Raw genomic sequence first — 18,237 nt, 5'->3', positions numbered from 1 at the left:
TTTTTTTTGAGAAAATCTCCAGTTCAAGCAAGACTTTCAACACTTAAGGACCTGAAGGAATTCTCAGATATCCACAGTTTATTTAACTACTCATGCTGATTGGTGGTGGAGGCAGGCATCAGCAAAGAGAAATTTAAATTAAAATGTGCTTTGGGGTTGTTAATTTTTAGCTATTCTAACAAGAATAATGAAGTACATGTAAAAGCACAGAAAAGACTGCTAGGATATTATGGCCATTCAAAGGACTCCTGAGAAGCAGTAGTACCCAGTGTACTTGGTGATGTGAAAGTGTACACAATTTCTTGAGCAACAGGAAGACATGTGCATGATAACTTTTATACATTTCCTTCAAAAGAGAAAGAGGTAGTATTGAGTAAATATGCATGATTAAAAGACAACATAGAATATCCTCTTAATAAGTAACAGAAGTCTCTTCATTGCAAATTGGCAACTGAAGCAGGAAATTGCCAAAAACATACTTTTGTTGCTCGTTATCAGCTTTCCTAAAGGTATATTAGATAGGGGATATAAACCAAGTATCACGTCAACGCAGCGTTCTCATTTTCACTACATTTTTTCTGGAAGATGAACAGAACTGGAGTGCTGGTATGTTCCTGAAAAGACAGGATGCACTTTCTGATTTACACAGTAGCAGGCATAGATCTGCAGTGATGAGAAGGGTCCGAGACACAATGACTCATTTATTGTTACTAGCCTCCATTGGACCATATGATAGATTTAAACTTTGTTTTGAATGTTCTTTCACATAAAATATCCCATAGTTACCACAGATACTGGGCTTTTTGACAGTACCCCAGCATGAAGGTGGGTCACTGGTCATGACAATGCCCTTTCTTCATCTCTGCTTCAAGCAAATGGTCATTTCTGTGGATTTGCATTTTTTCACTTCAGTTCTTAATTTGTTAGAGGGGGCTGAGAAAGCCTCTCTGAACCTTGATTGCCTCTTGATTGCTGGGTCTGGTCTCAATTTCTGTAGAGAAATGGAAACTTAGCCAACCATATGCATATGGATGATCCTAAAGACAGCGAAAGATAGACATTCTGGGGGAAGATGAGACATGAAGATTTTAGCCATCAAAGCAGGAGGGTGAACAAACCTTTTTCATCAGCATGGTTGAAGTTGCATGTGCTGGAAAACTGAGACAGCTATTAGCAAAAAGTATGCTTTCTGCAAATGAGAAAACAGTCAACAAACATTAGTGATCCCAAAAATATATTTATGGAGGGTGTTTTTAAACAGTTCAGAATTTAGCAAGGAACTACCAAGGTTGCCAGAGAAATAAACTAAAGTGATGCATTATGCATGAAGAAGGGAGTTTAGGAGGCCAAAAACAATTCAGAAAAACAGGAAAGGAACCATGAGACAAATTTTCAGGAAGGCTGAGTTGGACGTCGTGATACATTCAAGTAGAAATGGCAGTACATATGCCTCCAGATACAGGAGTTGTGGTTGGAGAAGGAGTTGGTAGCACATGCTGCCTCAGCTGTTAAAATCTTATTTTTTCTGACGATCTTTTTCAGGTCTTCCAAGTGTTTCCTTTCACTTAACGAATTAGCTGTTCACAGCCCACTTAAGCTGCTTCAATTTTGTATTATTTGCTGATTGCTATTAACATCTTAGGCATACTTTGGACAATTGCTTAGATGGCATAGTCGCTGCCATGCAGACCTTCACTCTCAAGATTGACAGATTTTAGTGAGTCCCCATCAGGAAAGGCAGGTAACAGATCTAGCCACCTGAGAGTGCTGCAGCTGCAGCATTGCAGGTATGAAACCCCCAGGCAAACAGAGCCCACATCAGTAGCAAAGGCTATGAGCCAGAGCGTGCTAGTGTCCTGCAGAGGCTAGGTATTGGCATGGCAGCGTGCAGGAGCACCGGCACATGAGGGGCAGGCTGCCCTACCCATACCTGCCAATCCTTTGCACATTGTCGCCATGCAGGGTTAGACCACTCTGAGGCATCTTAGGGGGATATGTCCTTTCTCTCTGCTGACTCTTCTCCCTGCTCTAGACTCTGTGCCTCTGCTTGGCTCAGCAGGTGGATGGCCTGCTAGCTGTGGAGCTGTGAGCATGCAGAAGAGGGAGGTGGGAATTTCTGGCACCTTGTCTGAGGCAGTCATTGGGGAGATACAGGAGAAAGGCATTTGCACATGTTTGTGCTAAAAGGGTAGGTTACAGAGGAAAAGGAGCTACCACCAGGGTGTCACACCAAGTGTGACTTTCAAAGAATTCAGCTGTGGGCACCCATCCCATGGGAGAGCCAGCTGTTTGCAGAGATGGCAGACCTGGTTGCAGCACACCCACCTCTGGCATGTGCAGTTCCAGCTCCAGCTGGACATATGCCTTGGAAGAGCAACTGTACTAAAGCTGCCAGCACTCCAGAGGAAAACAAGCCAATCTGCAGAGTATGTGCTACAACTTGTTGGTCTGAAATGCATGGAAGATTTCAGATATATGAGACTCAGCGTCTCTTCAGTATTAATTTGCTTTGTACTCCTACTTCTGCCAAAGTAGATTTGCTCTTGGTGTTGTGTGAGTGAGTCTTGTTATCTACAACCTCATCAGCCAGAAATCTCAGTGTAGTGAGGGAATTATTTGCTCTGTTTGTTTAGCAAACCATCCTGTTTGCATTGTCTGAATAACGTACAATGAACAAAGTCCATAAATTAGATCTTTTCCAGTCTTTCATAGAAGTATGTTGGAATGGCAGATTCATAGAATTTAAACAACTTTGTCCAGTCAAAAAGTACAGGTTTATACCAAAGTAACCTCTAAGATGTTTTCAGTGCAATCTCTAAAAGGTTTTTTTACATAAGTAACTTAGTATTGGGGTGGCTTTTTCTGGAACACACACCAAAAAAACACACGAGACTAGCTTGGAAAGATGCAGTTGCTGTTAATGGTACAATGACCATCTGCTGTTAGGTTGTGTCTTCAAGATGATTTTTAAAGTCATAAATTAAGCCATTTTGTATTATTGTGGAGGTCTTTTTCCTCTCTGTGACTACAGACTTACACTAACAGAATGAGAGCATTTGGCAGCCCCTCTTATATGCACAAGGACAGCATCAGTAATTCTGTAGATCTCTATACCATTTACAGAAATGCAGTTTATGTATGCAAAATTCTTTGAGGGTCAAACCTTTCCAATGACAATATTAATCTGGTGCTTTGTAAATGTTATTTAATCTTCATAACAGTGTTTGGATGTGGTATGGTTATTTCCATTGGAATGGCCTTAGATATTATGCATTCGAATGCATGTAGAACTGGATTATGCATACAGATCATGCTTATTAGAAAGAAAACATTTCTCACCACAATGAGTGAGAAATGTTTGAAATCAGTTTCTTTGTTAGGCAGTAGATGCTTTTATAGTATAATTATTTTATTTCTGAATGTAGTGGTATATCAATCTTTTTTCCAACTGCTCTTCAGCAAGGTGATGGGCTGGAAAGTGCAAAAGGCTTCAGAATGGAACTTCAACAGCATTAGTTGGAGAGTCAGGGAGGCAACATAGATCCCCAGATCCCCAAAAGCATGACCAAAGAAACCTCAGAAAAAGTCCTCTTCCATCTTAAAATACTAGTACACCATTTCTCATACTTCTTGAGGCATTTACCCATCAAGCTAAACCTCAAAAGACTTCTTCATTGGCTATACTCTAAATAACCCATTTGTCTTCTACAAAGTTTCTGAGTTCCAGAATCGCCTCTCCTAGATTTTTGTGGAAACAGGCTGCTCTCTGAAGATGCAAATTTGCATACTCATGCAGAGTCCTCCTATGATTACAGAGGCTGCTAATCTTAGAGGCAATTGTCTAGTCCCCATCACACACTCCCAGGGTTCCAGTGTCTTCCCTTGCTTTAGCTGGAAAATTCCAGCACACTGACCTGGCACTGACTCCTCACTGTGAAAACACAATGAGATCCATTCTGCTATCATGGACAAGTTATGCACATAAAAACTCTGTTGACTGAAAGGAGAATAGACCCCTTTACCGTTAGGATGACAAGACTTCTCTGAATGCATACAGTGTTTTTCAGTGAACTGTGCTGAGGATGGTGAGTGCTTTCTCCCTTCCTTCTCCTTTGCTACTTCTCCCTTGCAGAAATCTGTAGCAGCCTCCTCTATCTGTAGAGCTTCATCTCTCTGTAGCTTGGGTAGGGACACAGTTTTTATTTTCCTGCAGTTGGCATTCACTCTAATGATTCTGCCCACCTGCCCCATCCAAGTCCTCTGTTGCGCAGTGGCTTTGATGAAACTGACAGATGAGGTCCTCTGGTGTCATCTATTTGATATTAATAGGTATTCCTGATTGATAACTTGGAGATAACATGGTTAGGGGTACTTCGAGTCAAAATCTATAAAATGTGTGACAAAAGATGACATTCCAGACTAGCAATTCAGTGAGATCCTGTTGCTGCCAACAAGTCAAGAGACATCCATCTCACACATAAGTGGCATGACAATGATTCAGATAATTGCTATGTTTTATCTATGCTATAGCCTTCTATAACCTTTAGATGTTGCATTATTTAGATATTATACCAATAAACACTACAGCAAACCAAGCTAACCAATCACGACAACACCAAAAGCATCCAGCCAACCTCACATGTTACTCCTCTCTCCAGTTCTTTCTTTCTTCCAGAAAAATCCAAATAAAGAGGCAGGTTTGGAAGATGAATGAAATTGGACTGATTTAAGGTGGAGAGACAAAAAATTAAAGATTTGAACTCTTGCACTGGGATTCTCCAAATTTCTAATCCCAGCCTGTGTAAAAGCAGAAACTTTCATCTGAAGGGCAGAAACAACCATAAATAAATTAGGAAAATATAAATAACTTGATATAAAATAAACATAAATAACTTGATCTAGACGTCTTTGAAGCAGATAAAAGTTCTATTTTCTTCAGTGACTTTGCATACAAGCTCCAAGACAGTATTAAGTGTAGATATTTTTTTTTAATGGCAGAGAGTAACCTCATAAATTTAAATAATATTTGGACAACTCATTTGGGTCACTTCTGGTAATGGATTGCTTCTCAGTCAAACTGTAATATATTCATAAGAATAAAGGATTAATCGGTGGTTTATTCTTTGAATGAGTCAGAACAGTAGGATAGGACCATAAGCTTTGGTTTAAATGTGATAACAACTTAGGTAAAATGTTTTGTTTGGGCTTTTTTTTTTATATTGTTTAAAAGAACTTGTATAATTTAATCATTTAGTGTTTGTTTTATTATGTATACCTTCTACTCAGAGGGTTGGCATTATTGTTCCTAACAGTGATGGATACAAGCAGATCATGCCCTATGACCTCTACCATCCCCTTCCTCGGTATGTAAAACAGTCAAACAGATGCTAGGATTAACAAATACATTTTCTTCTTTTTTCCTCTTCTCTGCTTTTCTGCTTTGCTCTCAAACTAACTTAACAGCTGCTGCTTTTCTCTTGCTCTGAACTCCTGCAGAATAAGCTAGAGATGTTCAAGTCCTGACCTGTTATAAATTTTGTTGATGCAGAACTGAAACAATACTCTAGCTGAAACAGCAATGCAGACTTACTGAGTGTGTGGTACCTTTCTTCCTCTCCTTATGCTCCATCCCCACCTCCTCTTTTCTCTCCCACCTTTCCTTTGTCTTCCCTTTACATATTTCTGAACAGAACTATAACCACTGACTTTGTAATGAGCTATCAGAATTTCTCTCTCTGTCTTGAATTGCTGCTTCTTGCATGCTTATAAATTGTGAGGTTCTGGGCTTAGACCCAGTGGTGTGTTCTGTATCACTCTTGTGTTCTGATCCTGCAAACCCATGCTAATGCCTTCCCCAGGTGTATTCATCCATTGGCTTTTCTAAGAAATCAGAGATCAGGAATAGGATGAAGGCCTGATTTGTATCATTATCTCACAATTAAAATGCCTTTAATCAGAGAATCATAGAATCATAAAATTGTTAGGGTTGGAAAGGACCTTAAGATCATCTAGTTCCAACCCCTCTGCCATGGGCAGGGGCAACTCCCAATAGACCACGTTGCCAAGGCTCTGTCCAACCTGGCCTTGAACACTGCCACGGATGGAGCATTTACCACTTCTTTGTGAAACCTGTTCTATGTAAGATTCAAGATTCTCATGAAAATAATCGCATATCAATTACTCTTACAGCAGTGAATAAGAATGGTGCTGATAAAAATGTTTGTTATCTGAAGGATAACAACCTTTTGGTTCTGAAATACCACCTGGACGTGTATTGTGCTGTGTTTCCTTTTTCATTTATTGTGTCATAGAGGATGAAATCACAGAAATAGCGCCCTAGGCAACCTGTTAGTCTCATCCTAGTGAGGAAACAACCTCCCTCAAACCATGGTGAGGCCTAATGCAGAGATCTTTCAGCATCAGTCTGCGAACGCAGCGTATTTCCCATTCAAGAGCCCCCAGTCAGATCATGAACCCACCCCAAACTATGAGTGAGAACACAAGGAGAGCAGCTTACTTGCCAAGCTTTGCCACTGCCATTCATGTTCACACCCCTTATCAGTGATCCATGTCACTTGGATTAGGCTTTTCTCTTCCTTAGTTAAGTGCTTATGATTATGTAAACAGTCATTATTACCAAATACTCACAAGGTACACTTAAAAAATGTATCCCTGCATCTAACTCCTTTTTTTTTTTGAAAACACTTTTTTTCTGTTCTTTGCTTTTTGAAAGATCACATACATATATCCTAACCTCAAAAAATAAATCTCTGTTAGTAAGGAGTATAGAGGCTAGAATATTAATATAGGCTTTTAACACTCTAGCTTTGAATAAAACAGATTTTATTACAGTTGTGTACAAAGGGCATGTACATTGACAAAAGACAGAACAATTTTATATCAGAGAATGATTCGCAGTACTTAACAGTGGATGGACTGTATTTAGTGAAAAAACATTCAGTGCTGGCGGCTAGGCAGAGTCTTTTTCACTGCTGAACAAAATCCAAAATAAAGTATCAAAATGCCCTGAGGTATTTAGCTTTCAGTAACACTGAAACAAAAAGAAAAAAATCATTCCCTGAAAATGATCAAAAGGCTGAGACTGTTTCTCAAGCTGTTCTGGATTTTGGTCTCACCCTGTTACAGTTCCCTTACATCCACTCTTGCTGCTGTACTATTCTCTTTTAACACCCCCTCCCTGCAGAATCAATTACTCAGGCTGCAACTGCTGGTTGGGACCTCTGCCCCCCTTTTTCCCTCTGCTGTTTCACTGTTGCTTCCCCACATCTCTTCTCCAAACCTCAGAGGCAGCAGGCAGCAGAAACTGAACAGTCCATGAGGGTGGCATGAGCCAGGGCCAAGTCAGGGTGATAAAAAAATGTCTTTCCTCTGCACCTGCAGAGCTTAGGCAAAAAAACCAACCAACCAACTAACCAAACAAACAAAAAAACCCCAACCAAACCAGAGAAGCCCTGGTTTACCTGCATTACATCTGAGACTGGCACCTAATACCAGGGACAAAGGAGAGCGACAAACACCCAGAAGGGGAGAGCAAATCTGGTAAGACATCTTTTCAAGATTTCCCTGCTGCAACCTCTCAGTCTTGAATTTTATCACAAAGAGTGAAAGGTATGGTTCAGCAGATACAGTGGTTCTTTTTAATACACCATCAATTCCTTTCACAAATTCTTGGTCAACATCACACCTTTCCTATCTTGAAAGGACATGAGACACCTGCTTTAAGAGCAGTGCAACAGATAAACTTCACCTCCCTATCCTACACTTACATAAATCCTCATGACCAAACCTGTTTGCCTACACTTAAGCTGCTTGATATTGTCGAGGTTGCCTAGGGTATTTGGAAACTTATCTCAAAGACTTCAGGGAGCCATCACTGTTTATGATAGGGAAAAGCTGGCTCAGGCAGGCTGCAGCCATAACTGTGGTTAATGAGTTTCAGTCTGAGACCTCTTCATTTAGATTTGTGGTGGTGAAAAACCTTAGCTATATGCTGGGAAACTTGTTCAGCAGAGCCACAGGTAATACATTTGAACTAAAAACATTGCTAAAATTACCCATTTGTGACACAACGTGGCTCGTGCTGGGCACATAGTAATGGATATGGCTGGTGTAAATATGGTTTCACCCCTTGCTTGTGATAAGTCATAATTTTAATCAGTGGCTTTACCATTCATAAACAGCTATTAGCATATGCTATTTCACATTGAGTTTTATGGCACTTCCAACCAGTAACCAAGTGTGGGTAGTGCTTACATATACTGGAGCTGATAAGAAAAAGATAGACTGATATGACGAAAAATCAGAGGGAAAAATAAAAATTTTTCATATTGCTATGCTATCTTTGAGATCCTGTAATTGTTACTTAATAAAAAGAATTCCTTTAACTGGGACATAAAAAATTTCACCTTTCACGTTTTTTCCTCTTGCCTGAAAGAGGGAACAAGTAGCGTTTTTCAAAAACAAACAAAAAAAAATTAACACCCCCCCCCAAAACTAAACAACTAGAAAACCAAACATTTTTTAAGAAAATAAAAGAAAAAAACAGCTAACAAAAACCAACTTATGAGCAAAATAATTGTTTCAAGCATTATTTGTAATGGCGTTATGAAAGGACATTTGTTTTTGGGGAGAAATAAAACAAAACCAAAACCACACAACAAAAAAAACACCTCCACCAACAACAAAAACTACAAAAAAAGATTTTGTGGAATATTTTTAGGAAGACAGAACATGCATTTTTATACCATCAGACCATCAAGCATGCACAGGATTACAATGGTCCCAGATCCAATCTGTGTCAATGGCTTGAATATAAGAGAGGAAATACCAGGCTACTTTATGGGGACAGACGTACACTTGTAGAACAATACATACATTATTGTATATGCATCACTGTAAAAAAAGGATTATTCTCATAAGTATGCATACCTCTCAGAAAATGCACATTGTTATGTGGGTTTGTCATTACAATCTCAAATGGCATTTGTAAAGAAAAGATGATTTCTCAGTCCCCCTCACTGCCTCAACTGTAAGGAAGCAAGGTCGGTGTAGTTTATCCATTGGAGGCCAAACATCCCATCAGTATAGTTATGTCTTCTTTTTGGTAATTTCCTCCATTTTGTTTTCCTCAACTAACTCAGTTGTTTCCCTGGAAAGAAGCACTGTTTTTTCCCTTTATGTTCATACAAAAAGAGCATCAGCTTCACAGCACACTGAATTTACAGTGACTCGTGTCAAAGACTCCTTAGAAAATGACAAATTGTGAAGATATGATTAAAGAAAAAAAAAGAAAAATGAAGTTTAAAGTATTTAGAATTTCTGTAGTCATAGTCACTGGGTTAGCTGGAGAGAGATTCCATATTACTAATCTGTGACTTAAAGACAGCAGTCATGAGAGTGTTTTGCTGTTATGGTCACTTATGAAAATACATATATGATTAAATTTTACTGACATTAATCAGAAAAAAAAAATCCCTCCTACAGACAGCAGTTTATGCATTTGTGGGGTGGGGGTGGGGGTGGAGACAGCAGGTATTCCTTTTCCTGATGCCTCTTTGTTTTTCCAGATGGGAAAGTACACCCTGGACTGCATGTTCCTCATCCTGTGGAGGGGGCATTCAAAGCCGCAGCGTCTCATGTGTGGAAGAAGACATTCAGGGACATATCAGCCCTGTGGAAGAATGGAAATGCATGTACACTCCAAAGATGCCTGTTGTCCAGCCTTGCAATATATTTGATTGCCCAAAATGGCTTGCTCAGGAATGGTCTCCGGTAATCAACTTAGCTTTGTTGGTTTTATATTCAACACAGTAGGAATATGTCTTAACTTACAGTTTACTGATCTTGTGGAGGCATGAACATTCACTACTTTCATTCCTTATTACCATAACCTCTGTTTTAAATTAGGTAATTTGTCTAACTGCAAAGTAAATACTCAGGAATAATATAGTAGTAAGATTAACATGATTAAGGAGAACGATGCAAAAAGGAAACAGATCTGTAATGTTAATTAGTGACTTTCTACTAATAACAATGTGGGAACATAAATGACATGCACAAAACAAAATCAGTAAGCAGTGTAATGGTGTATCTTTATTACAGCTTTTCAGCCATAAATTGAATATCATGAACTGCTGAGAAATTTCTATAAATACATAAAGCCATAAATGGCTCTGCTGTTTGATGCTTGTAGTTGTCTGTTCCTGACTCATCTTTCCTTTTGCACAAAAGGAAATGCCTTTAAGATGTCTGTCTACAAAAGTAGAAAAGTACTTTGATTTTGTACATAAAGACGTAATCTTCTATGTCGTTTCTTACCACCACAGTTTCTCAGCAAATAAAATGGGTTTTAAAAGCTAAATTAGCTCACCCACAGGTGAGGGTTTTTTGACTGATCGCAATGTGTTCAGTAATTTCCAGATAAAAGCCACTAAGGGCAAGTAATATTGGTAGTATCTATAGTCCTCCTCACTGGTTTGTAGTTTTGAATCCTGTACAGGATATCACTTCTGAAACGAAACATATAGGACAAATGGGGGGGGGGGGGGGAGAAGACATGGACTAAACGTATGTACCTTACAAAGGACAACAACAAAAAACCCCTTAAGAAATTGTCTGAGGGAAGAAAACCCAGTTTCCCATTCTGTTTGATACCATGTTCCAAAATAGACAAGTGTCTCCCCTGTTAACCCATAAGCCCAAGTACTTTGCTCAAGCAAAGCAAAGTGGTTCCAGATGAAACTGAGAGGGTGCCACTGAACATATCCAATATGGGACAGATGGCCACAAGCCAAGTACCAATGCTGCAAGAGTGACAGTGAAAGAGAAATCCAGCAGCAAAATGTCCAAACCAAGTTAATGTGAAGAGCAAAAAAGGCAAAACTTTCTGACAATTTCGTACTGGATCCATCACAACCAAATATCATGAATAGTTTATATTCAAGTTTGGGTGTTTCTGCCTCATGTTTTGGTCTCTGACACACACATACTTCTGTATGCATATTCCCTTTTATTTATCACTCCTGCAAGATATCACACACACCTTTTGTTTTTCCTTTTTTTTCACCAGTGCACCGTGACCTGCGGACAAGGCCTCCGATACCGTGTAGTCCTTTGCATTGATCACAGGGGGATGCATACAGGAGGCTGTACTCCTAAAACAAAGCCACACATAAAAGAAGAATGCATTGTACCCACTCCTTGTTACAAACCCAAAGGTAATGAGGCAAATGTGTTCTCATAAATTTGTCAGAGCTCCTCCATGTTGAGCAGTTGAGGATTTTTTGTTGCTAGTAGCACTGTTTCCACCTGCACTAAGTTGTGAACTTGCACCTTTATGGCCTGCCATTCCTATTCCAGTTTGCCTGCTAGCAACTTGGAGTGAATGTTGGCCCTTTCCTCTTTCTTTCAGGCTCTAGATTTTTCCCTGGTAATTTGTGGTCCCGCAGAACAAGAAATGTAAATTTGACCATAGTGTAAGCAGGTTTGACCTCGCTGACTGTGTCTGGGCTAAATTTACCCTGTATTTTGAAAAGAATCAGATACCTGAGTAACATTTATGGTAGATAAATGTAACCATAATTTTAAAGTACCTGTTCTTAACTTTGAGCTTGAAACAGGCATTGTATGTCCCAATATGAAGTTCCTCCTACTAGCAAGGCTGCAAAATTTGACAGACTGCTAGACTCAGAGCACTGGAACAGGTTGCCCAGGGGGGTTGTGGAGTCTCCCACATTGGAAATATTCAAGGCCCGCCTGGACAAGTTCCTGTGTGATGTACTCTAGGTTACCCTGCTCTTGCAGGGGGTTGGACCAAATGACCTCTTGAGGTCCCTTCCAACCCTTGGGATTCTGTGATTCTGTGATCTTATTGCAAGGAGTACTCACAATTCATATCGAAATGTTTTTTTGACTTGGGCTTCAGAGGATAATGCTGGGGTAAATCCCCCATATTTTGTTGAGAAGGAGAAAATACATCTGCAGCTGTTTGGAGGTTCTTATGGAATGTTAGTAAAAGTCCTGGAGACTGGATTGGACTAATGGGCAGTGGCCAGGTGCATAAGACACGGGTTTGACTGTTTCTACAGGTATAGAAGCATTCATATGTTTGTGCATGTATACTGTTCTATTGATAGAACCTCTGTGTCCATATGCTAAGTTATAAAAACTCCTGGGATACAGCAATAAAGATGAGCTTAATTTCCCCAAACTAGAGACTTAAACCCCATAATAAGAAGAAATAAATTCCTTTTTAAAAATGAATTGCTATCCTGATACATATTAAGAACAGTTATAATGAAGCCTTGTGAAATAAGAGTGACCTGTGACCTTGAGATGATCCAAGATGGAACAGTGAAATTTGGAGTTTTAATTTCTCCACTTAGTGGCTGGTGGTGGGCACCCTTGCCAAGTTTCAAGATTTTAGTTTATCCAGACCATGAGAATTTACTGTGTCTGCCAGCCACCAAAGTGGTGAAACCCAGACAGGGATCCTCTGGGGAGCAATGGGTATGTTTGCACTGTATTTTGCTGTCCAACCTGCTCACTCAGTCCACCTTCCAAGATTTAAAAATAAAAAAAGGCCTTGTGGCTGTGCTAGCATGACTGAGCCTCCTACAGAGATTCAGTGGGTTTAGGCTCAGTCAGTCAGCTTCCCTTATGGGACTTCATCTGTTTATGGTGTTCAGAGCACAGGTAAAGCAAGAGCCTATCTGCCTGCAACATACAGTGTAAGCAAAATGTAGTAAGACACCAAATAATCACATGTTGTAAACCTGCAGCTGACTTCTGACTGGGGAACCTAAGAAGCTGCAAGACCAGCTACAAAATCTTTGCTTGCCTGCATCTGTCAAGAAGTCTTTTCCAATGGGGCCTGTCTGGGAACAAAGTAAATTGCTGTTAGCTGGAACCCCACACTTGCAAGAGTGGTACCTTTACTCTCAATAACCTCTTGTGCTGCCCTTTGCAGTACATACATGATTTTTTTCTGATTGTGCATAATTATTTGTTTATTCCATTTTTTCCCCATGGGATTGAAAATCCTACATAAAACATACTGATTTGCTTGGGTTTAATTTTACTCCTCATCTTGGTTCTGTAATACTCTCACAGTTTTCTCTCCATAATGCAAGTGGTAGTGTTCAAAGACCCATGTGCCTGAAAGCTGAGTCATACTTTCAGAAGTGAGTTGAACCAGATGATGTCCAGAGGTCTCTTCCAATCCAAATTATTTATGTGCTGGAATTTTGTCCTTTTTATTTCACAAATCTAGAGTTTGAAATTTCTAGCACTAGGGGTAGCAAAGTACATCTCCCTTATGGAATGCTTGAAACTTAGCCTGCTTTTTCCTTCTGGAGCTGGATTAACAGGAAGCAGAAAAACAATCTTCCAAGATGACTGAAGCAGCAAGACCAAAAATGTGAATTCTCTCTTCTTTTAACACACTGTGCTAAACAGAACTAGAATGCAAAGAGTTTGTTTGATTTGTTTCATTTTACTTTATTTAAGCACTGAAGCACTTTATTGTACACTAATAGTGAGAAAACATAGGATAGCCCTGGATTAAGTAGTGATTTTCAATTTTAATAGAGAAGGTGTAGCCATCTAATACAAGTTTCTGTATAATAAACGATTTACATGTTTTTACTGGAAGTGTTTTATAAAAGGATAAATTTCACTTGAATCTCCAAAGGTAAAAATTCCTACTTAGTTTATATTGAGTGCTTTATGTTATTATTTTTTTTTGTCACAGCATAATGCACAAAATCAACATTTTTAATCCTCTAACAAATTTTACAGTGTAGATAATAATTAACTACACCTCTTAAAAAAACCAAAGTTATTAAAAAAGTCACATAACAGGCAATGGTACACAAGAGCTTTTGCTTTTCACAAGCACTTACATCGAAGCAAAAAAGCACAGAAGTAAGATCTGGCTTTCCAAAACCTATAAAACAAGCTGCAGAACATATAAATAGAAATATCTTCTGTATATTTTGGATAACAAATGCAGCAAAATATAGAATAAATTAAGAGCTATGCTGGCAAATAATCATCTTGAAATGGCACTAATAAATATGTCAAAGTAAGAGCTTGGCAAGCTATTTCCAAGAGAGAGACATAGTAATTCTATTACTGTCCCTTTTTTCCTCAATTAATAACTTTCTCCAAGAAAATTTGCTTCACTACAGTTGCAGTGGCTGTGAAACCAAGTTATAAGCTGTCGTTCCTCTATGATACAACTGACAGATGGGAAATTTTGTGTCCATATGTGAAATGTTTACTGTTATGCACAGCAGTCATAGAAACTTCCAAACTATTGTGAGTAACATTAATCTGCTCCTGTTGTCGGGTACAAATCCCTGGATTACATAAACCCGAAAGGTTTAGGTGATTTGTGAGCAGCAAATAGATCTGGCCCTGGTTCTCCTCAGTGTTCTGAGTCTCATCCCCTTTTATTTGTGTTTTTCCCCTGATTCTATCCCGGAACATTTTGTTGAAATGCAGAGCTCCTTCTCAGATTATAGTGCCAAATTTGCTCTCAGTTTATACCCCTGTAGAGCTAAAACAGCTCCACTGCCCTCATCTCAAATACTATATTTTGACACCACATGAAAGGAGAGTTTGGCTCATGTAGCGGTATGGCCCTGCACTCCCCAGAGCAGAGCAGCTCATTATGCTGCATGCACATCCTGGAGGGGAAGAAAAGCAGCTCTACTGTTTTCCATCAGAAATGACATAAAAAGTATCAAGCTCATTCTTCTAAATCCACATAGCTGATGAACTGATAAAGTTGAAAAGCATAGCTGGGCCATTTTATTAGAGTTTCTCTGTTCTGTGGTATCACTCATCAAATCAGGGTTTTCTTCCTTTCATAATCTATCAAAAACAAGTTTAATGTGTCTTCTGAAGTTCTAAAATTTAAGGGTAAACACAGGGATTTTATACATTTTGCCTTTGCAGGGTCAGTGGAGGCCTGTTACACTTGGAAGGCTCCCTACAAAAAATACTTTCCAAAGTAACTGCTTTTACAGCTCAGTTGTATAGTCTGAAAAGTGATTTAATTTGCCTTTCTGACTAAATAAGCCCTTTTAGCTGCAACAGTGAACTATGTGATCATATAACCTTGTAAGCATTACACTCCAGGTGACAAAGACTAGGTTCTTTCCCTCCTGCTCTCTTTTCTCTTCTTTATGCTCAGCCTCGTGTGGATGAAGGCATGCACATATGCATCACAGAGAGAGGTGAGGCTGGCAATATAGCAGTATTACTGCATGCTTCCAGCTTTCACATGCTTGTGTTTGTTCCATAGAGAAACTTCCTGTGGAAGCAAAGTTGCCGTGGTATAAGCAGGCTCAAGAACTGGAGGAAGGAGCAGTGGTGTCTGAAGAACCATCGTAAGTCTTACAAATTTGCTTCTATCAGGTTCTCATGATGTGGGGATCTGTGGCTTGTGCTGAACTGAAACAGTCTGTTGAAATTTGATTTGGCTTTCATTTAGTGCGTGAAGGCTAAACCAAGGCACATGGAAATCAGTGAGCTTAAATCTGTGTTACTTTTAGGTACAAAGAGGCAGAATTCAAGAGGGAAAATGTAGATTTAATTTGAGCAAATATATGCATGTTTAATTTAAGGTAATTTACAATAATATTGTAGTGACAGTCTGTCTACCTGCATAGCTGTATGCTTGCCATTACCACTGTTGCTCCACAGCTCAGCACATTTATTTGTTCTTCCAATATCCCTGTGAAAAAAAGAGGTAAAATACAGGGCAGCCAGGATGATTTCCCCTCTCCTCTGCCCACAGCAAATATGTAGTAGCAGCAAATAAAACTGATTAACTTTAGCAGAAAATAAACTAGAAACCTCAATCCTATAGTTTAGATTGCCTTATTATCACCTACTTCATCATTTCAGGGGTTTTCTCCTCCCTGCTTTTCTAGTTACTTCAGGTATTTGTCCAGGCACCTTTGCAAGATCTCAGTAAGCACCTTGTACCCCCTTAGTAGCTTTTCCTCCTGCTGCAGACCCTCTTGGATGGCAGGTTGGCCTACATACACACATTGACATTTCCCTTGCATTTGAGCTGCCTGAAATGATGGAAATTGTACATTTTCCTCTTAAATACATAAAATTATCTCATCCCTAACTGTAAGTTTTTTCTTTCCTATTCGTTTGTATTCTGTTTTGTGAAGAAATTACTATTGAGATAGAAAGAGGCATAAAATAGTTAGAGGTAATGATGACAGAAAAAGTATTACAGAAAGCTGGAAAAGAGCACTTCCACTTAGAGTTTGATACCTGGCATTTCAATATATCAGTAAGAAAATCTGCATGAATCTGGCCTGGTGTAGTCAGGTTCTTCACACAGTGCCATTGAAAATGCAGTTTAGCAGTTTCTACTCGTGCTCCATTTTGTTAATGGCAGGACTGTAGAAGAAGTTTAAAAAAATTACTGGTTTTAAAACACCCTCAGAATTTCATTCAGAGTTGAGTTTTCTTGTCATTTGTGGATAATTAGTCTTCCTTAGCCTAATAAAATTGCAATGAAAAGAAAGCTGCAGTAGAACTGGTGCACTGTATATAACTTTAGCAATAAGAGAGAAACTAAAAATACTATTATTGTTATGTTTTGATTTTTTTTTTATTCTGGAACTGTGATAAATATGTGCTGTAATTATAATCTCTGTAAAGAGCTTTAACCAATATCCAGTTCATCATGGCTAACCATACAGCTTCTCTCATTGCAACTACAGCTGTGTATTGGACTAAAAGCACTATTCATTATGCAATATAATTGCAGGTTTGGCATGGCTAATTTGAGTTTAAGTAATTTAAAACTTGAACATTGAAATAGAGCTAGAGACATATATAATAAAGCTCTGAAAATAAAAATTATTTTAATCCAGGTGGCATACATATACATAAACACATACACACATGTATACCTGCATATTTATACACACATATACAAATGCACATATTCATATGTGTGTATATATATACTAGTGGAGACATAGCATCTAATATGGGCCGTTTCCAGTGTTCCATAGATTTTGTAAGTTCATTCATTCAGAGTCAAAGCCTAGAAAATTCAGTATTTGTGAACGTATTAATTTTTCATTTGTAAATGTGGTTTATGTTCTTATGATTTTCTTCTTGAGACTACTAAACCACTTATCTAAACATGTGTTTATCAAACTGTAGGTAACCCCTGGAAGCATACGTAAATTAAGATGTATTATCAGGAAGTTTATTGAAAGTGATCATACTGACAATGTGGTCATTGGAACAGTTTGTTACACAAGAGAGTTTTTTGGTAAATTTTGCCAAAAATGTTGACAATACTGTAGAAAAAGGATATAGTAATATGCATATATATATGAACATAGGTAACTTTCAATTTTAAAGGTGGTTTGTAGAGAATAAGCATAACATGCAGGGAAAGAAGAGGGTTTTGTTTATCATGACGTGTATTTTAATAAAATATTCTGGAAAACCTTATGGGTATATTACTTGTGATATTAAAACAGACACTGAGAGATATAAAATGAAAGGTATTTAAGAATTTTTAAATGTTTTTTATGTATTTATGACACCTCCTTGCTTTATAGTTCACTGCTCTGTTGCAAAAAAAGACCCTGTTCTACAAAGACATCCTCATCTTTTTAACCCATTTCATACAACATTTCAGTGATACCAGTGGGGTACTCACTGTCTGACATTTAGTTGGACACAGTCCAGACTAAATTCCTTCTGCTATGAGGTGATATTTTATACTTTTTTTTTTTTTCTCTGTGCAAAGCACAGCTCTGGGAACATGTATAATTATTATTTTAGGCTAATGAGAAATCAGCATGACATTAAATTCAAGTCTAGATTTTTATATGTGTTGACTAAAAGCTGAAATAAAGCACACAAAGTCAAGACCTTTATGCAAACTTTCCAGAGCTCAGAGATATTCATGCCTTCTGTTTAGATTCAGATGATTTAGTGATAAGGCATGAGACAGAAAGACCAAACAAAAACTTAGAAAACTTGTGGTGAAAAAGCCATCCATGCACTCCCCATCTAAAAATTGTAATAGCCATCTGCATATTGTTCCAGAATACCTCGTCTGTTGACAGTGACTTGAGAAGTGAACTTCCACATAAAATTGGTTTTGGTGCCTCACTATTAATAGTATTTTTCAGTAATGTTTACCTTTAAACAGTTACT

General features: G+C 38.5%; 1 protein-coding gene across 2 annotated transcripts in view; it reads left to right on the top strand.

The window, feature by feature from the left end:
• Positions 1-18,237, top strand: part of ADAMTSL1 (ADAMTS like 1) — a 183,501-nt gene that overhangs the window by 82,716 nt on the left and 82,548 nt on the right. The window contains exons 10-13 of one of the 2 annotated variants that reach the window (XM_061359995.1): positions 5,313-5,363; positions 9,588-9,792; positions 11,090-11,237; positions 15,332-15,416. In XM_061359995.1, coding sequence (XP_061215979.1) covers positions 5,313-5,363; positions 9,588-9,792; positions 11,090-11,237; positions 15,332-15,416 — 489 coding nt within the window. The remainder of the gene's footprint in view (positions 1-5,312; positions 5,364-9,587; positions 9,793-11,089; positions 11,238-15,331; positions 15,417-18,237) is intronic. The other variant, XM_061359996.1, reaches the window with a different exon arrangement.

Source organism: Neopsephotus bourkii, unplaced genomic scaffold, assembly GCF_033783945.1.
Source record: "Neopsephotus bourkii isolate Nb327-2 ecotype Australia unplaced genomic scaffold, CSIRO-AGI_Nbou_v1 NB_1002, whole genome shotgun sequence".
NCBI lineage: Eukaryota > Metazoa > Chordata > Aves > Psittaciformes > Psittacidae > Neopsephotus > Neopsephotus bourkii.
This window is presented reverse-complemented; position numbering and strand designations above follow the sequence as displayed.